The sequence below is a fragment of the Drosophila arizonae genome, chromosome 4 (genome assembly GCF_054131065.1).
Source record: "Drosophila arizonae isolate 15081-1271.41 chromosome 4, UAZ_ARI_1.0, whole genome shotgun sequence".
Taxonomy (NCBI): domain Eukaryota; kingdom Metazoa; phylum Arthropoda; class Insecta; order Diptera; family Drosophilidae; genus Drosophila; species Drosophila arizonae.
In genome coordinates, this window is record NC_142924.1 from 10,088,618 (window position 1) to 10,113,661 (window position 25,044).

At 43.0% G+C, this 25,044-nt stretch overlaps 1 protein-coding gene across 1 annotated transcript in view; it reads left to right on the forward strand.

Annotated features, from left to right (window-relative positions):
• The window catches only part of bru3 (CUGBP Elav-like family member bruno 3), a 157,027-nt gene that overhangs the window by 21,549 nt on the left and 110,434 nt on the right, over positions 1 to 25,044 (forward strand). Inside the window, 1 exon segment of the mRNA XM_089467251.1 lies at positions 14,571 to 14,619. Coding sequence (XP_089323377.1) covers positions 14,571 to 14,619 — 49 coding nt within the window.

Genomic DNA, 25,044 nt, shown 5'->3' on the forward strand with positions numbered 1-25,044 from the left:
CTTGTGCATTTTTGCATGCTCCCCACATGAGCTGTGCAGCCAATGTCTGCAGGCTTGGCTTGCATTTTAATTGTAATTTTTTGCATGCCCCAAAGCCAGGCAATGCCTGCGCCATGCCAGACTTCAGCCAACATTTTGTTAATTAAGATGCCAAATATGAAAAGGTACAAATGCCATAAATAAAATGGAGGCTTGTTTGAGCTTATGCGAATTCTCAGAGTCTTAATCAAAGAGTGTATATTAAAGAATTTTATATATTTATAGAAAAATAAAAAATAAAAAATATTTATGCAAAATATTTTTAGCTCTCATTATGAGCATTTTCTAATTCGATTCGCTGGCAACTTATTAACAGCCATGTTTCTTTGGCGTTGATTGAGTGGGTGTGCGTGTGTGTGTGTGTTGGTGCTTTGACCCGTGCACACATACAGATACACTCAAATGCTTACACATATATTAATGAATATTTACAGTTTATGCAGTCAGGCGCAAGCACACACATCCCCAACCCAACCCCCAACGACCAAGCCACGTCACTCCACCCACGTTCAATTCCCAAACTCGTCGCCCCTCCCCCTCCCCTCTGGAAAACTCACGCTCAACCACTGACAATTTGGCAGTCACCGCAATCATAAAAATTTCACCCCAGTCGCAAGACAGCCAAAAAAAGTTAACATATATACACATGTATGTGTGTGTGTGTGAGTGTGTCTGTTTGTATTTGGTGCCCGTCCGTCAGTCGCCTCTGCGCCTCATTTAAATGCAAATTTTGACGAGCGGTTTTACCGTTCTGCGAGCGCACTCTGCCGCTGCCGCTGTCGCTGCTCTGCTGAATGAAAACATTAAAATTAAAAATAAAAAATAAAAAAAAGAGACGGAGCCCCGGGAGAAGACAAATACTGTGGCCTGCTTTTTAGGCGTCGCATGGGTGGCTGCCTGGCTAAAGCTGAGGCCTGAGAATAATTCAAGGTGATAGCTTAATTGAAATATGCTTTTAGGCGCTTTGCTCTCTGTGCCGCGCTCTCTACACATTTTGCATACTTCAGCGTCGGCTTTTACTTTGCTGTGTGAAATTTCAGCAAGCGCCGGGTGCATATTTTATGGCGCTGCGGTCGACCACAGAGAATAAAAAAAAAAAAAAACACGAAAAAACGAAAAAATAAATAATGAAAATCAACAACAACAAAATGAATCGACGCAGCTTAATGTTATGCAAAGTGTTTCGAGCCTGTGGGCAAACAGAGAGAGGGAGAGAGAGAGAGAGAGGGACAGAGAGCAGAGTCTACATCCGGTCTCGAGTGCAGGAGGCGTCATCATCTTTAATTGCTAGCCATTGAACTGTTTAGCATAGTCAAGTGCGGGCAGCTGCGCTTAAATGAAAATGTATTAGATGAATTCGCGCTACTCATTGGAATTCCTAATTAAGCAACACAAATTGTTTATCGCCTAGGAAGAGACTCTGGGACTGTGGGTACATGAGAGAGTCAGTGTAAGAGAGATATCAGTGTGAGATATTGAGCTTCAGAAATATTGGAGATTCAAGAGGTGGTAATAGACATATAGCAAAAGAGAGAGTGGAAGAGAGAGAGAGAGAGAGAGAGCACAGGTAGAGCGAGCACTTAGTAAGCAGCATTCCCTATCTTACAGCTCCCCCTGCAAATGCTGCTCTTACATACCTAATTGAAATGCCGCTCTTATTAACTCTTATTACTTATTGCTATATATAGCACTCAAATGCCCTAACAGAACCTACCTACATCTTCGCTCACTTTCATTTTGCTAAAAACTGAAAGAAAACTCATATTCCGCATTGGCTTTAAGAGCAAAAAGTTCAGCACTTGGCAAATTCATTTTGCTCACACAAAAAATAAACCGCTTAAAATGGCTTTGAGCAGAGCAAATAGCAGAAACGCATCTAATGCATGCAAATGACAACACACACACACACACTCAGAGAGAGAGAGAGAGATGTTTGTTTGTTTGTGTGTGCACAAGTGAAGTAGATCTTTGTAATCTGAAATGCTCAAGGCGTGCAAATATTCAATTTTAAATATGCAGCCAAATAAAGTATAAAACAAAAAGAGATAGACAAATGTAGGCAGCGAGCAAGAGAGTGTGAGAGAGAGAGAGCAGGCTGCCCGTATCTCTTTCTCACACTCGCTGTCATAAACACAATGTCATGACAACTTTTGAAATTTGAATTTCAAAGCAAAAATGTTCTCTCATTTATTCATTTGCTCAGTCATTCATTGTCATTTATTTTATTGCTTGCTCGCACACACACACACACACACACACACACAAGCAGTCTGTTATATGTAGAAAATTGGTACATGTCCATTTTGCACACACCCACCGCCCCCTGCCACAGCCCGTGCAAATTCCATGAGCATCTTTTGATCTCTGACAAACTTCGACTGTCAATAAATTGCGACCCGAGGTTCTCTGTATTAATTTGCTTTTCATTTGGTTAGGCGTTTTGTCCTTTTGGGTCGATAGTTCGTGTCCTGCCGAAAAACTTGCATTTTATGATCAAAGCATAGGCCAAAGTCTGTCTGTCTCTCTGTCTGTCTTTCTGTCTGCCTTCTGCTTGACTTGTTTCTGTGTTTTTAAAGTTTAAGACGCGCCGCGTTTTATGTGCCCATCAAATTTGACTAGTCCCCAGATTTTCATTTAGCTCAGCTTGTATCCCCTTTGTGTATGTGTGTGTGCCTGTGTGTGCCTGTGTGTGCTTGAATGTTTTCATTATCAGCTGAGAGTTTGTACATGTGCAGGGTGGCTTTTGTCTGCCCCCTCGAGGGTTGCAGTTCGATGTTTAATTTTTGGCCATATTATTATTTTAATAAGCAATTTGGCTGTCGTTGGCACAAAATACGAACACGTGTTGGCCCGCGCTCCTCGCCAAGTGGGAAAGCGTCTATTATGCAGTCGTAATTGCCTGTGAGAATATGCAGCGTGTGCGCCTGGAAAGGTAACACTCGGCCTGAGCCTTAACTATCTGAGATCTCTTATCTCTGCTGGCTGAGGTCAGCGGCTGAAAGTGACCGGGCGTGATAATCAGATTAAATGCTATACCAAATGGCCTTATCATGGACTGTCTCTGGGCCAATGATGACATAACAAAATGTTTGCGTACAATCAAGCAAATGCTACCTTCTCATAGGTGGCCCAGCCACGCCCACACGACTCACTCATATCGTTGCTCTACAAAAGTTTATTAAAAACAAATTTATAACTCACATGTGAATAACTCAAGGAAGACGAAGCAGAAGCAAAAGCAAACGAAAATCAAGTTTTCCGTCTGCTCTCTCTATCTTCCCTGGCTCTCCCTCTCTCTCGCTCTTTCGCTCTGCCCTTAGGGCGCTAATGAAACAACAAGCCAGATCGAGAGAGGTGGGCAGAGAGTTTGGGTTGAGCTGGGAGAGGTCGTTTGTCAGTTCAGGGGTTCACAAGCTCAGCGCTCAAGTGCCACACACGCACACACACACACACACTTGTTTCTCTTGGTATTTTGCCTTAACTTGAACAAATACGCAAACATTTCAACACATTTAAGTGCAGCAACCCCGCATCTCGACACGACTTTTAATTTAAGCCCACTTAACACCTCATAAAACAGGCAGCGTTCCAACTGAATGAGTGAATGGCTGACTGACGGCCTGCCTGAATGACTGACACAGCAGCTCTCTCACTCCCCCTCTCACTCTCTCTCTTTCCCTCTCTCTCTCTCTGTCTCTCTAGCTCTTGATTTAATATAAATTGTATACATTTTATACATTTTAATTTTTACAATTTAACTGGCAGCGTAACAACTTCCATGCAATTAGGTCGAAAGGGTTACACACTCTCACTCACACACACACACACACACACTTAAAAAATCAACCCTTGTTGTTATTTCTGTTTTTGCCCCCTGCTGCCTGCTGCCTGCCTCCTGCCGCCTCCTGCTTGATTGCTACTTTTGGCAAATTAAACTTGAAAGTTGTAAAATTTCCCTTGTCATTGACAAGGACACGTGCGTGTAGGCGCCCTTACAGCCCTGCACACACACACACACTCTTAGAGCAGTCAAGTCTTGTCTGTTAAGTGCTGCTCGAATATTATTGAGTCAAGTTCTTTTTTGGTAATTCATAACTAAATTAAAGTGTTGGCTGTCTAACTCTGTCGACTCTTTGAGTCTTTGGCTCTCTTTGACTGGCAGCTCTGGCAGTTGTCTGTGTCATTGATTTGTGGGCCCGCACAGAGCTCACAAACTGCACGGTGTTCCATTCACAGGCCATAACAATTGCCGTTTATGCTGATTTTTATACCGGCTCGAAGCGGGGGCCAGCCAACAGACCTGACTATGAATAAGTAAGTGCGTGTCGGTAGCAACATTCAAATGTCCTCGACGCTGCTTATTTGCTCTGTAATCTTAAGCGACAGGCATTTCTTTACTTATTTATGCACTCTCGCCCACACACACAAGCACACACACAAGCACACACACACACACACGTACACACAACTTAAAAATCACAATGGGGTTTTTTTCTGGGGGAGGTCGACTTAGATAAGCAGCCAAGTCATGAGACCTGACATTCGAGTCGTTCCTTTTGCTGCTCCTCTTCTCTTTTTTTTTTCTCTGCTCTGCTCTGCTTTATTTTTATGCGCTTCGTGTAAGATTTTTATTGTGTATACAGCGTCGTATATGGGCCGCTATCTGGCGGCTGCTATCTGCCACGTTTGCTTTTATTATTTAATGGAGCACAAAATGCATTTTACTCGCCATTGCCTACACGAGACTCCTGCCTGCCGACTTCTGTGTGTGCATGTGTGTGTGTGTGTGTGTGTGTGTGGTTGGGCATACAAAATTAATAATTTATATATGAAAATGTGCGTTAAGAGCAGCGAGTCTCTGTCGAGTCGAGTCGAGTCGAGTGGAGTCTGTTTGCCAAATTGCTTAAGAGAATGCGCGTTAGGCTGTTTGCCAAGGTCATAAGTAGGACTTGAGGGGACGCCGTGTCGAGATTTGCTCGTCTCTCGTAATTTGCTTAATAAAACGCGGTTGGCATATTGCATAAAATATAAGCAAATGTTGTCCTTTTGTTTCATTTCCTTTTCTTTCCCGTTTCTTTCCTTTTTTTTTTTTTTTTTTTTTTTTTTTTTTGTTTGTTTGCAATTTATAAATTGCAAGCCAGGCGGCAGCAATGCTTGACTCTCGACTGCTCGACTGCTCGACTGTCGCTTTTCATTTGGCGTTACTTTGATATATGGCAGATGGGGCGAGAGACGGAGAGACCAAAGCAGATTGCACTTGGGGTTGGCTAAATGGCAAAGAGCTAAGGACTTTGGCTGCTGGAGCGGGGATGTGTGCATAAATTTGCAAGGCTCGGGGGAGGAGTCCTGGAGTTCAGCACAGCCTCGGGGCGACTGTCAAGTGGCTAAAGCTGACAAACGGCCGTAGCTAAAGTTAAGCATTCTCATCTCCCTCTCTCTCTCTCTCTCGCACTCTTTATCACTTTCTGGGTTTTCATGGGTGCATACACTCTAAATTTATGCATGTGCCCCAAAAAAAAAGGGGGATACAAAAATTTTCAGGAGATAGAAAACGTGTAAAGAGACTGTTATAATTTGAATAAATACCAATAAGCAATGCAGGCTGCTAAACTCTTCTGGAATGTGAGTGTCTAAGCTCTTGGATAAATTAAATTTGAGCGGACATGCAAATGTAGGCTAAAAAACCAGGGAAAAGGTATTTTGATGGAAGTATATATATGTACGTATTATAGATAATACGTAGCTACTAAATTTTGTATTTTGAACCTGCAATTTTATGCTTAGAAAATTGATAAAAAGCTTAAATAAATAAAAATAAAATAAAAATAAATAAATAATTTAATATAATTTAAATATTATAATAAAAAATATATATAATCGAAATGCTCAGTTTTTTTATTTTATTTTTATTTTTATTTTTTTTAATGTTTGCTTGAGCTTCTATGGAGAACTTGAGGAAGAAAATTTTCTATTGGAAAATTTAGAATATTTGCCAGAACGTAATCAAAACCAGCATGCAGCCTGGCCAAGATCCATTCCATTAGAACTGCTATGCAGCTACATTAACCAAAATAGAAACTTACCTTGCTTACTTACTGCTATTTCATCTATCACTATTTCTCTCATCAGTTCGCTTCACTTTCAGCTCTATTAAAATTTCTTGCAATTTCCTCAATCTTCGCGCATCGAATGGCAGCTGCAATCGCAGCGCTTCACATATAATTCAATACGGCTTAAATTTAAATATTAAGCGCACGTAAATTTCTGCAACTGCAGCTGTGTATAAACAGCGCGAATATAGCTTAAAGTGTGTACACACTGGCGCACAGGCTCGAATTGCGCTGAGATATAGTATGTGCGCGATGCTGTTTACAAAAGCAACAACAACAACAGCAACAGCAAGAAGAAGAAGCAGCGTATGCAGCACACGATTTTCCAATTGAGCTCACACGTGTTTACACACACGTAGAGAGAGAGAGATACTCTAGCAATGATACATCTACAGATAGAGAGGGAGAGAGGTAGGGAGAGAGAACGCGCACAGTTGCCATTTGATGCAGTCGTGCATTCAATCGCTGCGTCGTCACCTCCACGCGGCCAGCCCGAAAATCATTTCAAGTTAATAATAAATGGAGCATCATCATCAGACATCAAACTCGTTGAGCAAATAGACGACGATGACGACGACGACGACGACGAGGAGGATGATGATGCCACGGCTATCCTTTGGCCGCGGCCAGCTCTTTCACTCGTTTGGCTCTATGTTTGTTTGTTTGCATTGCCTGTGAAACGTTGTTGAAAGTGATTTCCAACTCTCTCCCTCTCCCTCTCTCTCTCTCTCTCTCTCTCTCTCACTCGCTCTCTGTCTGTTTTTATGTTTATTCTTTTCAATTTGTAGCCCTGCTTTTGGTCATGTAATGAGCTGCTTCAGCTGTGCGCACAAATCAATTAAAATACGTGCCAGGCATTAGAAAGGGGCCTACAGCTTGGGCTGACTTGGCAATATGTCTATCTGTGTGAGTGTGTGCTGGTGTATCTGTGTGTGTGCTTATGCGCATTTCATATTGAACATAAGTCAAGAGACTGCCAACATGCCAACTCAATTGACAGTTGAAGGCAGGGCTATACATATATGTATATATACATATATATACATATAGATATATAGATATGTCCATATACTATATGAACTGTCATCCTGTTGACAGCAAGGTAGCCCTATATAGGACACACATGAGTGGAGGCTGTGAGTGTGTGTTGGCCTTAACAGACATTTTCACAGTTGAGTGCTTTGTTGGAGCAGGCACAGCAGCCGGCTGGCAGGCCATCCCTTTCGCTCTGCCTCAGCACCACTCTCGCTCTGTCTCCCCTCGCTCTCTCTCTCTCTCTCTCTCTCTCCCTCTTGGCTTATGTAATTTATAAGCATTTCTTGCGTGCGCCCGTTGGTATGCAACAAAAATGTTGTATTGGCCATTATATAAGCCGCTTTGAGTGGGCTTCAGCTCGGGACAAGGTATGCTTTAAACGTCGCTTTGACTAGGCAACAACCAATCAATGCTCAGCCCTCGAGACACTCCCGCCACGCATGCTTGAAATGTTTGCCTAGCATGACGGGCTGAAATGATATTCCTTAAATAATATCGGCCAAATAATCGATAGAGGCTCATAAATTTGCCGTCAAGCAGCGCTTAAAGCGTGGCTCATTTAAAATTATATCTGTATATCTTTATATCTGTATATATGCATTTATGTATTTTATAATTGAAGCTTTTCATGGCCTGTATATCTGTATTATGTGCTTAAGCCACCTTTTATATCACTTCTTTCCTTCTTTATTTCTTTCGTTCGCTGTGTGTGTGTGTGTGAGTGTAGCACATGAATCCATTCAGCAATAAAATCATCTAAGCTCATTTCATGTGCTTCAGTTGGCTTTGGCTCCATTGTGGCCCACGGGCAGACGCCATTTGAAATCCATGTGAAACCTTTTCCGCTATTCAATTATACTTGCCTTCATCCAGGACACCTGTCCTGTGCTACAAGCACTCACACTCCGGCCACCCGGCTCAAAATTTATGTCTTCCGAAAACGACACTTGACTGACTTTTGTGCCCGGCCAAGTTGACACAAAAGACACAGACGCACACACACACCTAAAACACCAAACACTCGAATGCCAGCGGCAGCTCCAGGCGTGTCCATCAGCTCGACTGCCTGCTGCCTGCTGCGCCCACAGCGCCCGCTCCTCAAAATATGCAAATAAATTACTAATAACCCCTGAATGTAACCCTAACACGGATAAAAAAAACCGTATATATATAAGTATATCCAAAGCAGCAAACAGTTTATGTGTCTGTGTGCGTGTGTGTGTGTGTATTCCTATTCATAATTCAAATTTTACGCCACAATAAACAAAAATGCCTAAAATTATGCAACACGGCACATGCCGCAAACACACACACACTCGCACACACACACTGGCACACTTTTGAGCTGAGTAAGTCATAAATTATGTAAATTTAATTTTACGCCCCGCATATAGCAGCAATATATTGGATATACTATATACGTACGTACGTACGTACGCATGGCTAGGCCAAGTCAACCACAAAATTGTCAAAAAGAAAAAATAGAGAAAGAAATGAAAATATGGCAGAAGATGACGAAAAAATGTTATTATGTAAATAATTAATGGCATGTAATTATCTAAATTTTAGACAATTAGAAAAAATTAACACAGCAGGCCGAAAAAAAAAATAAAAAATAAAATATTTATGACATTTTTATTATGCGAAGCGACGAAGCAGCAAACAAAATGTGAAAATGTAAAAATACAAAAATAAAATGTGAAACGAAGGAAAACGGAAAATTTATATGGCATGTCCTCGCGTCGAGTTTCCGTTACACATTTAACGGCATTTTAACGCATGCTAATGACTGGGCTGTCCAGAAACATATCGAAATACTTTCCCCTGGGCCCCAGCAAAAGCAAGGTGTAGCCCCTTGAAAGGTTTGCCATTAATTAGAGGCCATTCGACACGACGGCGTCTGACAAAACATTAGTTTGTTTAATTTATTAGCCTAGCTTGGGCAGAGCTGTATGTATATACATACATGTATTTATAGAAGCCCAGGAATTAGCTAAACAAGCCGGGAGACACAGATCTGGAATGAATGAATTCGTTGGCGCCCATAGCAGAGTGACAAGATTTTGGCCACATGTGGGCTGTCATTCGAGACGGGCATAAAATAATATTGATTTCGCTGGCGTAATAGACGTGCCTGTGTGTGTGTGCTGTGCGTGAGGGTGTGTGTTTAGGTATGTTTTAAAATATTAACCTCAATAAATACGTCGTATTTCCGCCAAGGAGAAAGCTGCAAGCGAAGCAACAAATTTTATAGCATACTTTTGAGCGCGCATTAAAATATGTAAATATGTGAAGAGCGGGTATAATATAAACACAAACATAATAATGTATATTTAATGAACAGTTAAGGATTGGATAACCAATCTTAGGAATATTTTACTAATTTTAATTCAAATGTATATTCAGAATTTCTATTTCGAGCAGAATAAAAAATAATAAATTAACATTTTTACTTTGATTTTAAATCAAATTGTTTTGTATAGTATATATATTTTATTATTTAGTGCTTATTCTCACTTCAATTTTTATGAATTCGGCTTCTATATACTCTATATTTTTATTGGATTTTTGCTTTAAAGTAAACAAACTTTAGTCATTGTTTTTTCTGTTGAAAATCCAATTTAAAAATCGAACAAAATATTTGTTATCTAGTGGTGACTTCTATTGTCTGGCGCTCTGTATAATGGTCAAGCAATTGTCTGCTCATACAATATGGCATTAATAAAGATTGCAGTTATGCCGCGCTCAATGCCAATGGCTCAATGTATCTTTGGTCAGCCAGACCAACTTTAATTGCCACTTGCTAATTGCAAACACGAGCATGGCGACCATTATATACAGCTGCTATATATCATATATCAGAGATATAGAGAAAAACTACAGAGAAAAAGAGATAGAAGGAGAGAGAGAGAGAGAGAGAGAGAGAGAGAGAGAGAGAGAGAGAGAGAGAGAGAGAGTGCAGCCACAACAAACGTATGCAACATGGGTGAGAATGAACATAAAAAGCAGCCTCGCATGAGAAGCACCACTGATTAGTATCAAAAGGATGCCAAGGCTGTGGATGTGGATGATATAGTGTGCGTATATGAGTGTGTGTGTGTTGGTGTGTTAGTTGCGGTTGATAGTCGCCGTTGCCCTACAGCGCAGTGCAAAAAACTTTTGATTAAGCTACAGTTATGGCAGGTTGTTACGAGAAGACACACACACATACACGTACACACTCACACAGAGACAGGCGCAGCAGTAAAGCGTGCTCTAAGCGTAGGTGAGATGGATGGCGGGGCTCCTGCTATTGTTTTGCTTGCTAGCTCGTTAGTTTGTTTTGCTGTTGCACGCTCGAGGCGCAACATTGTCTTTGCTTTTAGCTGCCAGCTCCACACCAACATGTCGCTGGTCCTGCTACCGCTACTCCTCCTGCCACTGCTGCTGGCTTTGCCAGTGACAAAATTTCAACTCTCAACTTGCAACTCTCTATCAGCAGCTGCACACAAAAAACTTTTGCGTAAAACTTTGATGATTTTTGATAAATTTTTCGAAAGAACTAAATCCATACAATTTCGATATAAAGAAAGTGAAGCTTAAGCTGCGTTTTCAATAAGCAAACATTGCTTAGAGGAGTATTACTGTTCTATCAACAGAAACTTGCAGCGCACTCAATTCGAGACCAGCGATAATGATCATTGCCAACAGCAGCAGCAGCAGCAGCATCATCATCATCATCATCATCATGCTTGTCGAAAGCATAATAAAAATCGCTTTTCATGTGGCGGATTCTCTCTCTCTCTCTCTCTCGCACACAGTCACTCTCTGTATTAGACGTTGCTGCTGCTGCCATAACAAAGCCATAAAACGTAGTTTTAATTGCATTTTCGTTGTTCCATTTTATGTAGTTGAGTTGGCGAATGCATAAAAACAACAAAGCGCAACTGACCAGAGACAGTGAGAGACAGAGAGAGAGAGAGAGAGAGAGAGATGGAGAGAGATACAGACAGAGTAAGAGCATGGGCAGTTGTGACTTGGCTGGTTCAATAGACGGCGCCGCATTCTAATTGCAGCAAGGGATGCAGATGTAGGCACTTATGGCTTGACTGGGCAACTCCTACTTTGGCGCTGGGGCATCATAAACTAACGCAGTTTATGTGGGGTTCATGCACTCACCCACACACAAACACACAAACAGATATAGACATGGACTAGGCGACTCTAGTGGTTGCTGTTGTTGGCTTGGCAGTTTGGCACTTGCCAGTTGGCACTTGGCACTTGGCCGGTTTTGGCATTGCATACGCGTAGGCGGCGTCGCCTGGACTAGTCCGCCATATCATGCACGACTTGGCGAGGCGCTAAAATTTGCGGTTTTACGTTCCCACTGGCGCCGACTACAGTCCAGCCCGAGTTGCTCTCGCTCCTTGTCAACGGCTCAACACTTTGTCATAAAGCTAATTGTGTGCTAAGGCAAACAAAAAAAAAAAAAAAAAAAGAAATGTTTGTTGCTGTATTTCGTTCTTCTTGTTCTTTATTTTGTTTTTGGTTCGCCAGCAAAAGATTTAATTAACATTTTGACTCTCAAAGGCTTCCCAAAAGATGTGGGTTCGCAGCGCATTTTTGGCTACATTTAAATTTCAAATTATGTGCGCTAATTACGCTCCCAATTCCCACACATACACACAAACACACACACACTGACACACAGAGGGAAACCTTTTTGCTACCCATAATTAGCAGGGCCTTTGTGTTGAGCGAACGCAAAGCCTGCAGCCCAAAAACCGATGTCCGCAGATGAAGCAACAACAGAGGCTGAGAACAACTCAGATGCCTTAGCAATGTTGTTACACTTAAGTAACACTAAACAAGCAGGAGGGGAGGTGTGTGTGGGGGGGGGGGGGGAATAGCGATGCTTGATGAGTACGAGCTGACTTAAAGCCAGCAAACAAATTGTTTTGGCTTGCAAAGGCTGTGTGTTAAAGCAAACTGTTACAGTCCATAGAGCCACATCAAATTGAGGTCAAATAGAGCCCACAGAGAGCTGGCGGGGGCGTGGAGAGGGAGCCAGAGTGTATTGAGTTCATTAACCAACGATTGCAATCAAAAATGCAGCAGGAAAAACTGCACACAGAAGCCAGACAATTATGCCATAGACTCTTCGAACCCCTCATGTGTGTGTGAGTACGTGTGTGTGTGTGTGTGCCTGGTTCGATATGTGAGCATTTCAGTGTTGTTTTTGCATGCTGTGTGCGTAGCAGCTGCGGGTGTCGACGTTGATAAAGCATTCAAAAGCAACAGCAGCCAGCAGCAGGAGCAGCAGGAGCAGGCAGCTGGAAACTTGCAATGCAATGCAGCTCAGAGCTGAGCCAAGATGCTGCTGCTTGAGCTGGAAAACGTTTTCCAATTTATTACCCCGGCCACATCAATCATTTACCAGCCACACAGACGCCGGCCCCGCTAGCCAGAAAAAAAAAAAAAAATTAATACTCCAGCTGCCAGACCGCAGCAACGTAGCCAACGTACGTGCGACTAAATGAACATTTTTGGTTAAACATTGGTTTAAATTTTGCGGCGTCATCGCCAGACCCACTCCTAGTCGCAACAACAGCAACAACAACAACCACGACAACAACAACAATCGTCGTCCTGCATGCTGTCACTGTCAACAACATGGTGGCATTGGCGTCGCTGTATACAAAATCAACAAGGCTTCAGTTCATCGACCACTTAATTTATCCAGCTGAGCTTTGAGTAAAAGGCAAAAGCGAATTTATGCTCGACGCCAATTGTGGCGCGCCTGTGGGCAACGAGGCGTGGCAGGCGTGGCTGGCTGGCTGGCATGCCTTTGGTCAGACAGAGAAATGCACTTAATTGCCATCAGCCAGCCCACTCATTGACTGTTTAGCAACAGCTCGAGTTTTACAATCAAAAGCAAAAAAAAAAAAAAAAATGCAGCCTGACGATGCATTTAGGCACGAGAGCAGAGTGAAGGACAGAGAGAGAGAGAGAGAGAGAGAGAGAGAGAGTGTGTGTGTGTGTGTGTGTGTGTCCAGTGGAGTCGATGCGAACCTTTGCGTTCATTCATTATGCATTAATGTAAATACGGTAAATGTTGTCCAATCATTAACATAATTGAATTACAAACAAGCGGGCGCCCAAATTGGGGTCTTGTTCATGCGCATGCATAAATCGCAATTTTAATTACTCGCCCGCCTAATGGATCGTGGGCCACGGCAGCCGTATTACAGCAACTAGCAGCAACTAAAAAAGAGTTACTAGACCCGCCCAACGGGCCCGAAAATTTCGGGTAACAAGCAATAACAATTCAGGCGCAACGCTATGCGCCAACCAGGGCATTAAATATTTTACGACATGACGTCCAAGCGTGGCCAGGTGAGGCCAGGTTGCGGAGACTCTCTATAAAGCAATTGAATTTTGCAGTTAAAAGCTTCAATCATTTTCAATTGCCGCAAACTAATGGCTGATTATAAAATATGCATGCGACAGGCAGCAGGCCGGAGCCGGCCAACCCGGCCAAGCTGTCGTCCCTCATCGCACTAATGACACGAACATGGCCACTGGCAGCTCCAGCGCTGATGAGCCAATCTAAGGCCGAATCGGACCGGGCCGGGGCGAAACAAAATGACACCTGGTTTCATATAAAAAGCAATCATCAAATGCGAATTTCGGTCCGGGTTTATTGATTTGCTCGGCTCTGCTTGGCATAAAGCCTTCAATTAAGTTTTATTTTAATGCATTTCATTTCAACGTCTTTTAATGGCATTTTTCGTATGGCTACCATCCAAATAACTCATTTGCCATAAACCCAAAAGGTGACCACAACACGTAGCCGAGCTGTAGTGCTGTAGAGCTGCAGAGCTACAGAGTCAGTGGCAACCTTTGGGGTTGCCAGCGGTTCGGGGTCGGAGGATATGGCTGTGGACTGTGGATGGGCGTTAAGTGTTGCCCGCCAGTCGACATGGGTCGCCTGGGTGAGATTTAAGCTTTAATGATGCATGAAGCGGCACAGGATGTGGCTGCCCAGTCGTGGGTAAAAGGCAATGAGCGCAAATGTGCAGAGACTACCATGGCGAGAGAGCGAGAGAGAGAGAGGAGAACGAAAGAGTGAATGAGAGAGAGACAGAGAGTGAGCCAAAGATGGGCTTGCATATTGAGTGGCATTTAAATGCTTGAAATGCTGCTGTTTGTAGGTGTTTATGAAGAGTGCTACATCATCGAAATGGCCAAATTCAATTTGGGTATGGATTTTCTGTTGACTTGCTTTTAAAACTGCTCGAACATAATAATAAGCATATGTCAATAGCAATTGCGCAAGCTTTATCTGAAGTGCAACTCGTTAGCGCAAACTTTTCATCACATTTCACTTTGCTCTGTCTCTTGCAGATGAACCGTGCTTTACAGCTGAAGCCAGCTGAAAATGAAAGTCGCAGCGGTAAGTAACTAAAAACAAACTTGTATACTATACTATACATACATACATACATACATTTATACATAATTTTATTTTGCCATTTGGCAATTCAATTTGCCACTCGGCAATCAAGTCGCCATAGGTGCCACAGAAATATAATTACTTTACTGCCAAACACATTTAGAGCTACCCAAAACTTGACCCGTCGCTCCTTATGTAAGTTAAGTTTCTTGGCTTGGCCAAAGTGCAGCGTCAACGAAACTTTTTATTTACACCTTGAGTGTGTGTGTGTGTGTGTATATGTGTGTGTGAGCATTCGGGCACGAACCCAAAACTGAAATCTCTCGTTCTTTCTTATTTTCAACACCTACAAACACGTCAGCTGAAATTACGTTTGCGCTTCGATAAACTGTCAAAACTGTCTGCAAAAATTTGACATTTAACAAAAAAAAAAAAAAAAAAAAAAAACAAGAAAAACAACAAAAATAATAAAAATACCACCTCGAAAAGAATATACAGCACTGGTTTAGAGATCGGTGTGTGGGGGGATTCGAGGAGAACAGAAAAAAAAGTTATAGCAAAACAACGTAGAACTGTCAAAGGCAGGCAATGGCTGCCGGACAAGGGCGCCCCGCTCCGACTCCACCTCTGACTCCGGCTCTGGTCAGGGCGCCATATTGTTTTTACTGGGCTGCCCCGCTGTTGTCATGTTTCACGCTTGTTTCTGACAGCCCAGCAAACTGCGCCCCTCACTCCACACCTCCGAAGTGCCCAGCCCCTTGCAGCCTTTTGATATACAGAGCGACGGGAGAAAAAAAAATGGGCAAAGATTTGCATAATTTACACAGCACTTGATTTTTTCTTTTTGGGTCATTTCTCGAGTAGTTCTTGCATTGATAAACTTATTGACAAGCTCATTATGCATGAGCCAGCAAAATGCTTTTTTAAAAGAATGTCAATTTACTGTTAAAATCAGAAAACTCTACTTAAGGGAGGACGAGAAAATACTCGTTCAATTTGATAAGATTTACTTAAGGCAACAGAAGGAAGCATAGGTCTGGACATGTACCTATATATACTGTAAACAAGGCTTTTAGCCATAAACTTATTGAGAACTACGTAACAACCGAAGTCCCTTACGTTACAAGAACGTATACCGAAACATTGTGCCACTATTTTTTTACGAAACTAGTTTTAATTCCTTATCCCTATAAAGTAGTTACGAATAATGTAGATAGCAGCACAAAAGCCAGAAATAAATCTGATTAAAGTACCTAAAAATCGGTCCGACGGGAGCTGAAAATGTAACTACGTAAGATATGACGTAAGAAGTAACGTAAGAAATGACGTAAGATATTACGTAAGCAATTACGTAGGAAATACGCCAGAACTTACATACGAGTATATTATCCTATATCATAAGTATATTATACAATGGTATATATAAATAATATACGAAATATATAAAATGTAACCGCGTAAGATAGGACGTAAGATATGACGTAAGCAATTACGTAAGACATTACGTAAGCAATTACGTAGTAAATACGCCAGAACCTACATACGAGTATATTATCCTATATTATAAGCATATTATATATTATACAATGGTATATATAAATAATATACGAAATATATAAAATGTAACCGCGTAAGATGGGACGTAAGAAGTGACGTAAGAAATGACGTAAGATATTACGTAAGCAATTACGTAGGAAATACGCCAGAACTTACATACGAGTATATTATCCTATATTATAAGTACATTACGCAGAGGCAGGCTCAGCAATAGTGTTGTGTAAGTGAAGAATGGCGTGGACAGTAACTAAGGCAACTACGTAAGCAATAACGTAAACAATTTAAGAATTACGTTAATGGAAACTACGTAAGACATAACGTAAGCAATTACGTAGGCAATACTCCAAAAAACGTATATACGAGTATATCATATAATTATATTATAATAATACGAGTATATTATACGCAATAGTGTTCTGAAGTGAATGACTGAAGAATGACGTAAACAACAACAAAAGCAACGACGTAACGGATTACGTAAACAATGGTGTAGGCAAGAAATTACGTATTACGTAATATATAAAATCAGTACTTATGAAGTTATAAATATTTAATATTAAATAAATTGATTAAATATTAAATTATTATTATGGTGCAAGGATACGTCATTCCTATAACGTAAGAAACAACGTTAAGAATTACATAACAGTGGCAATTACGTAAGAAATGACGTAAGCGATTACGTAAAAAGTTTGAGCAATATTGTTGCATAAGAAAACGTTCGTAACCATTGAGATTTATTACCATGCCCACGTTACGTTACCCCATTACGTAAGCTCCAGTTCACGTTAGCTGTCGCAAAAGAGTTTGCCCCTCGAATCGAGGATGCCCCAGAGGCAGGTGGCAGCCGCAAAAAGTCAGTGCACTGCGCTCAATCTTTTAAGACATTTTCAAGCTGGCAACGCTTATCAAAGCAACGCAGCGCCCAAAAATGTCCATTGCACAAATTGCTTCTGCACACACACACACACGCACACACCAGCACAAAGAGCAAGGGACAGAGTGCGAGAGGGAGAAAGGAAATGCAGAGCCATTGCTCATAAGAGTCGACCGTCGACCGTCGACTGTCGCTGTGGCAAAAACTTGACAAAGTTGATGTGTCAAATCAGCAGAAGGCGAGTCGAGCCGGGGCAGCAAAGGCAGAGCTAGCAGGGCTAGCAGAGAGAGAGAGAGACGCAGGATGCCAACAGCCGTACAAACGGATGACCTTTAAACTTTGCCAAAGGACATGAAAGCACTAATCGTTACGTTGCTCCCTTCATTCATTCGACGTTCATTTGCCAGTTGCTTCGATTTTACTTTAGCTTTTCAGCGCTCAATGCTCAGCGCACAGCTCACAGAGCTCTGTGTATGTTGAGCTCTGCGAGCGCTTGGCGGCAACAATTTAAACTTTTCTAATCCGCTGGGGATTCAAACTTCAAGCTGCAGCAGTCGCAACTCGTCGGCAATCTGTCCGCACAATTGTGTGGCTCGCTGGCTGCTGCGATGCCTCGTTGCCTCGTTGCCAGACCCATCGGCCCATCAGCAACGCAATCAAGTCGACATTTTTGTTTGTTGCTTTGCTTTGTCTACTGCCTTTGCTGATGCTGATGCTGCCGCTACTTTTTGGCCAAGAAATTTCGAAGAAATTAAAGTGCTCAACTTTTTGGCCGCTATCAGCTCAGCAGCGCACTTGGCAACTCAACGGCAGCATCAGCATCAGCAGCAGCAGCCGACTTTTGACTTTGGCTTTTGTTTGGGCCAAAAAGCCTAGGCCAAATGCAATTATACAGGGACAAGTTTAATTGCTTCCTTGAGAAGGCTCAGCTCAGAAGTCAAGTGCAACTTTGCCGCTGACATTTGCATTCGCAGCCACAACAAATTTCGCATCCTCTGCTTCTCTGCTCCTCTGTTGTCGCTCTTCTTCCTCTTCTTCCACTTCTTTTGATTTGTTTATTTGCAAAAATTAAATCAAGCAGAAAAACGAGCTGGAATTTCATCAAATTTCCAACGCATGTTGACCAGTTCCCCTTCTCCACATTCTAAATGAAACGAAATTGTTGCACATTGTCCTTTGTCGCCTTTTGTCTGTGTCGCATACGCAATTTTCTCTCTGTGCCATATCTAGAGTCTGATGACTTTCATTTCATTTGCTTCAGCACACACATACACAAACACACACACACACGAATGCACACGTTTAGTTATTTATCTTGATATTCTCTTTCTTTCACACACACACACACATACACACACATCCATGTTTCATCATTATCAAACTCATATTGTCGCCAGCTTCGTCTTCGTCTCTCGCTTTTACGCGTAATTTGTACTTGTCTAACACGTAATGATGTCACGTAAATTGCATACGTTGACATTACGTTGCGTTGCGTATTTTAAAACTGCACACATACATACGCACACACACACACACACACACACAGCTACAGCTCGAGCAAATTGAGCCAAGCCAGCGAACGAGCGAGTGAGCGACTTAAAGTCAAATTAATATTACTCATACGCAGCGTACCTCAAGCCAGGTCTGCCATGCCTGGTGTTTGTGTGTGGCCAAGAGCTGACACACTCTTTGTCTCTCTCACTCTCTCTCTCTCTCTCTCTCTCTCTCTCTCTCTCTCTCACTCTCTCTGTCTTGCTGCTGCCCTTTCTCGCTCTCTCATTTATAAATAAATTGTGAAATCCGTGCCATTTCCTCGAGCGCAACACAGATTTATGTTTCTAAATGCGCATTAATTTCCTTACCTTTATCCTGAGCTGTCCCTGTGCGTGTATATGTGTGTGTGTGTGTGTGTTTCTGTGTGTATCTGTTTTTCGTGTGTCATACATCAGTAAATCAGCTGACTGCTGCCTGCCTACCGACTCGCTCATTCATCATACTTATAAATATTCATTTCCTACGCCGCGCTGTTGCCCAAAAATGATTGCAAAAGATTAAAAATCAACTCTATAAAAATATGCGCGCACTCCCAAACAAACAGCGTTGATAAATTACAAAGTAAATTAACAAAAGCAGAGGCAGCAAGATAACAAGAGAGAGACAGAGAGAGAGAGAGAGCGAGAGAGAGAGAACTGCCATACAATTGCTCTGTCAGTCCATCCATCAGTCAGTCGGCTGGAAAGCGTATGTGAAAATGTTCGCCTTACGGTTCGCTCTTCTTATCAATAGCATAACAACAACAACAGCAACTACAACAACAAAAACTTTGAGCGGCTCATTTTCTGGCTGCGCAGGCAGCCTGATTATTATAGACAACGCCTCATCAAATTGAAAAGCAATGAAGTATGAAACAGCTCGAATAGACAGCGAGAAACTAACCCTTACTATGTACAACGGCAGCAGCAGCAGGAGCAGAGGCATCAGCAGCAGCAGCGACGCTCCTAATAAGCGCAAGGCACAAAACTTTTCTCGGGCCAAGTGTGAGAGGCGAAAAACTAATAATAATAATACGCAGCGTTGGCTGCAAAAACTTTTCTCATTTGTACACAGTTCTCTTCGTTTTTCTTTTTTTTTTTTCTGTGCTCCTCCAGCCCACATCTGCGGATATCTGTTAAGGGCTGCTGCTGTTGGCAGTTCGCATGATTACGCATTTGAATTGTATTGGCGCTCAATTTATGCTGGCCAATTTCATTATCGGGCCTCGAACACTACCTGGGCCCTTGCGAGGCTGGCTTATTAACGGGCGTACGCAGCGAAATGTTTATGCGTACATTTCATGGGCCCAATAAAAAGCGAAAGGCGACAAATTCAATTGAATTTATATTGTGCGTCAATGTACAATGAATATATATGTATGTATATACTACTGTATATATTGCTTGGCAGTAGATTGGAACTTGTCGGGCGAGGCGGCGATGATTGGCTTCGACAGGCGAGCGGCTGGTCTAAAAGCAGACGGCGCAAATTAAAAAATTCACCACTAAGCCCAATAACAAAGCCGCACACAGACAAAAGGCATAAATAAAGGCCAAAGAGGCTAAAGGCAGCGCCCAAAAGCAGACATCAATTTCTGCTTTCTTTCTTTGCCATCTTTTTCGACTCGACTCCAGACCCAGACCCAGCCACGCCCCCGACCTGACGCAGCCATCGCAAATTCTTTAATCAGCTTAAATTCACACGTACCAAAAGCGACGTATAGCCATTGATTGGAGGCTTACAAGTCCTCCCCCAGCCCCAGCCCCAGCCCCAGTCCCAAACGCACACACAATGACTCTCCCTAACAATCTGTGTATGGCCTCACTCCCACTCTCTCTCAATCTATCCATCTCTCTCACACCCATTTTACTTTTCTTTTTGAGCTGCTGCGGCTGGTTTTATCAAAGCCAGTTCAAAGGCGCGTATGTGTATTTAGGCTTTTATTGTTTTTGACCTTTTCCTTATTTTTTCGCCCACTTTTTTTTGACAACAAAAATCGATTTTCACGCACCAGCCCACGCACAGCAGCAAGGCGAAAATGTTGAGGAAATACTTTAGCCCAAATAAAACTAAATCAGAAGAGAAAAAGCAGCAGCCGCCACATTCACAAGTTCAAATAAGCGATAATAAGTATTTATATGCCCAGCAACAACAACAAAAAAATGTAGGCAGCACATTTTCTGCTTCTGCTTCTTCTTCTTCTTCTTCTATGTATATATAGAGGCTGCTAAATGCGTTTTAATGTTTTCCAAAAGAAAACAAGTTTCGAGTCTGGCAATGTCGTCGTCGCATCTTAAATATTTAAGCACATTTTAGGCAAGATTTTTTCGTTGCTCGTTCCGTTTCATTTCGTTTACGTAGTTTGCCTGCGCATCATTTTTCTTACGTTGTTGCTTGATTTTTTTTACGAGCGAGTGAAGCCTGTCAATTGGCTGAATGCCTCGTAAAAATGCCAGAGGCCTAGACGGAGGCGCCGCCCAACCAGCAGCAGCAGCAGCAGGAGGAGCAGCTCCAAGTGCCAGCCAAAAACGATTTGTAATGTTTTCTTGGCCGCGCCGGAAACGGAAAAGCACACACACACACAGAGAGAGAGAGAGAGAGAGAGCAGCTGCTGTGCGTGTGTGTGTTGCTTTTAGTTTGTTATTGTTTTCTTTTTCGTTTTTGCCGGACTGGGGGCTGGCTGCCTGTTTAGGCCTGCCAAATGTCATCATTAGCGTTTCAATTGCCATTTTAGTCCGTGACACTTGAAGCATTTGCATAAAATTCAAGTCAAGCTGTTGACATTGATGGCTGGCGCTCTTTGATGTTTGCTTTCTTGAGGAAGAATACAAAACAAAGCCAAAGCTCAAATACCCTGCAGATGCTGCTAAACGCAGATTATGTAGCCGAAGTGAAATGCCTCAAAGATATCAAAATTCTTATAGGAAATAAGCCTGAGCAGCTGCTCGAGGCGGAGCATTAGTCGCCCGCCGTGCCTGCTGCTCGACCTTATTGAATAGAGTCGCGCGCAGGTCTAGCCTTGATTTACTCCACGGCTGTGTGCGGCCTGTGGTCTGCGGTCTGCCACCTGCCTGACCCGCTGGACAAACACAAAAAACACTTTGCTGATCTTATCAAGCCGGCAATTGTCTGACGCTTTGGCCGCGGCCTTTGTTTGTTTGCTGTGTCTTCATTACGGCCGGGGGTGGGGGACGAGCTGGAAGACAGCGTACGATAAGCGACACGCAAGGTGTGGGCAGGCGGCAGAGCTGGCAATCAATAGTGTCAACAGGGCGACGGCTGGCGGGGCGTATGTGTAATATAAAAAGTCATTATTTCTTATGCAACATAACCCGCTGGCACAGCCACAGGCTCGATGGGGGCTCAGCCAGGGAGGTGTGGAGGCGTATGATAAGCATCTGGAACAGCATTTTATTGCGAGCGGCGCAATGTTTTAATTGTTTGTCGTGCCAGGGCTGCCATTCAGCTGTTGTGGATCCTTCTCACTACCCTCCCCTCCCCCTTCACCGGCGTCCACTCTGCTCTTGTTGCTGTATTTTTACAAGCAAACAGCTCAGCCATAAAAGATTGTAATCTTAATTGCATTTAGAGTGCCTTGCATTGTAGGTTAATAATCATAAATGTTATGGTAATAGTTGCCACATGAATGTGTCGAGGCATTTTGTTGTGGCTGCAACAAAGTGTTGCCCCATTTGGCACAGCTCTCGAAAATATACTTCAAATGTAATGCACTGACATTTGCGGCAGCTGCAGCGGGCGCAATTAAACAAAATTGATATTGCACTGCAAATGAGTGGCAAAAAGGTGAAAGCAAGAGAGAGAGAGAGACAGAGAGAGAGAGAGATAGACAGGGTTAACATAGTTATACTTGATAACTCTTCAGATTCAGTTAGCAATGCTTGTAGAGTTCTATTTTTAGTCCTAGTCAGTTCACTCAGCATTTGACTTAAGCATTTAAAGCAATTCCTAATCTGCCCGAATATATTGTATAAAATATATATAAAGTGAAACGTCGTAAACTCTGGTTAGCCACAGATATCGTCAAAAAGTCTGCAGTTCCCCGTTGCTGTTGCTGTTGTTGTTGTTGTTGTGAGTTGCCAACACGCCATCTAGCCATATCTGGCACATACATATATAGACCGCCCGCCTGCCCCTCCTGCTGTCGTCCTTGACGTGTAAAAGAGATAGATAGCGTTTTATGCGAATGTTTTTGCACTCGCTCCCTAGCGCCCCAACGCCCTGGCCCCAACGCCCCTGCCGGCAGCACACTTGAGCAAGCGAGCACAATGCAAAGCTCTGGCGTTTGCTTGGCTCATATACTTTACAAATCTTGATAGCTTAATAGCGAGTAAGACGAACTGCAGAGCGACGAACGGGGGGGCGGCGGTGTGGGTGTGGTAGGGAGTGAGCTAAAAAGCAAAGACATGTTTTGGCCAGCGGGCGAGCCAAAAAGAATGCTGCCACATTAAAGAGCCAAAGCGTAAGCCAAAAAGCTAAAATAATATGAAAAGTCATAAAAATAACAGCGGGACGACTGCAGCGCGGCAAGAGCGAAATATTTTGCTGCTGTGCTACGTTTTTCATATGTGCTAAATCGCGTGATATCTCCCTCCATCTCTCTCCCCCACTCCCTCTCTCACTCTCTTGCTGCCAGTCTGAGCCTTAATTAATAATTCTCTCTTTGTCTCTCTCTCTCTCTTTGTCTGTCTGTCACAGTGTAGTATTATAATGCCATTATCATTTTTATTATTGCATTTTAAATGCATTTATATATACTTTATACACTATATATGGCGACTCTGCTTTTTTCGTTGCGTTCCGTTCATAATTTTTAATGCTTGGCCAGCGCACAGCTCATTAGGCAGGCAACAACAATCGACAAGAAACTGTGGCAAGTGTCTGCTGCCAAGACAGAGGCGTAGACAAGATTAATGCATTGTTGCCACAGCACACGTATCCTGCCACAAACAGAGGCGCATTGCGTGGGAGCAAGAGAAGAGAAGATCGTTCTGTCTGTCAGCTGTGCAGCGCATTTTACGTTTTTCTTTATTTTTCTTTCATTTTTTCTGCTGAAAGTCGCCTCAAAGTCATGTGCACGTCTCGCTGAGCCAGAGCGCTGTTAACTGCATTTAAAGTAGCCAAGTGAGTTGAGTTGGCCAAATCACACGACTGCATGCGAGCGAATGAAGTCGAGTTAGCTGAGGGCCAGAGGAAACTTGGGAGTAGATGCACAACGAAATATTAAATAAAAACTATAAAATCAGAAATATTTCGCATATTGCCAAACTCAAGCAGCTTTGCTTCATCTCTGTGCAACTCTAGGCCAGCATATGCCACATTCTCTTGCCCCAGCAATATGTTGGCTGTTTCTAATACCCTGCAGCACATGCGAGGCATGACCCCAAGATGCACAAGTTGCTCATTGTTATTTAGAAACAAACTTAAAGCACTGGGAATGCATTGCTGCATGCGCTCGACAGAGGCTCAGATTTTGCTCTGACTTTGCCAGGTTTATGTGTGTGTGTGTGTGCATGTGTGTATGTGTGTGTTTGTATATTTGCTTGGCATAAACGTGCCTGCAACAAAACAAGTGCTGGCCATTGGCCTGGCCATAGTCATAGCTATATATATATATATATATATATATGTATGTATATATGTATGTATATAGCTAGCTATATAGCGAGTCATCCAACTATCCATCCATCCATCCATCTAGCCATCCATCTATGCAATGCAGCAAGTCATGCAGCGCAGCTCGCTGACCCGCACGATGCCTTTGTCTACCTCCAAATGTCTCTCTCTCTCTCTCTCCCACTCTATCTCTCGCTCTCTGCCTAACTGTCCAGCTTGCATGCACTCGGCTTTACAAACAATATTTGTTGTTGTTGTTGCTCGCTTCACACAGCAACTACATCAAACTCAGGACTCCCATTGAGCTCTGTCTATTTTGAATCCTCTTTTTCACTTTTGCCATCAGCCCCGGCTCCCACACCGAAGACTAAACAAACTAATATGCTATGCTTAAAGCGTACATATTGGACTTACAGTTGTTGTTGCTTGTTGTTATTTTTGATGTTGTTTGTACACAAGCACTATGCAGAGAGAGAGAGAGAGTTAGAGACGGCGAGAGAGAGTGAGAGGGAGCTAGAGCATCTGCTTTCTAGCTCCAGCTGCAACCGTTCGCCGGCTACAACAAAAGGCCGCCCGCTGCTCCCCTCTGCTCCCCTCTGCTACCCTCGGCTGTCCAGCGTTGCCCAGGCTGTCATATTTCGTGCTCTCACGCTGCCTACATGACACGCCATTGTGTGCCGGCCCATAGTTTCCCACAGCGACCCGCTGAGCTCTCTGCAGCTGAATTCCCGAGCCGAGCTGAGCTCACGTTGACGACCTCGCCCTCCCCTGCCCCTGGCCCTGCCCCTGCCCCTGCCCACAGTTGCTGCAGGCCTCTGCCTCTG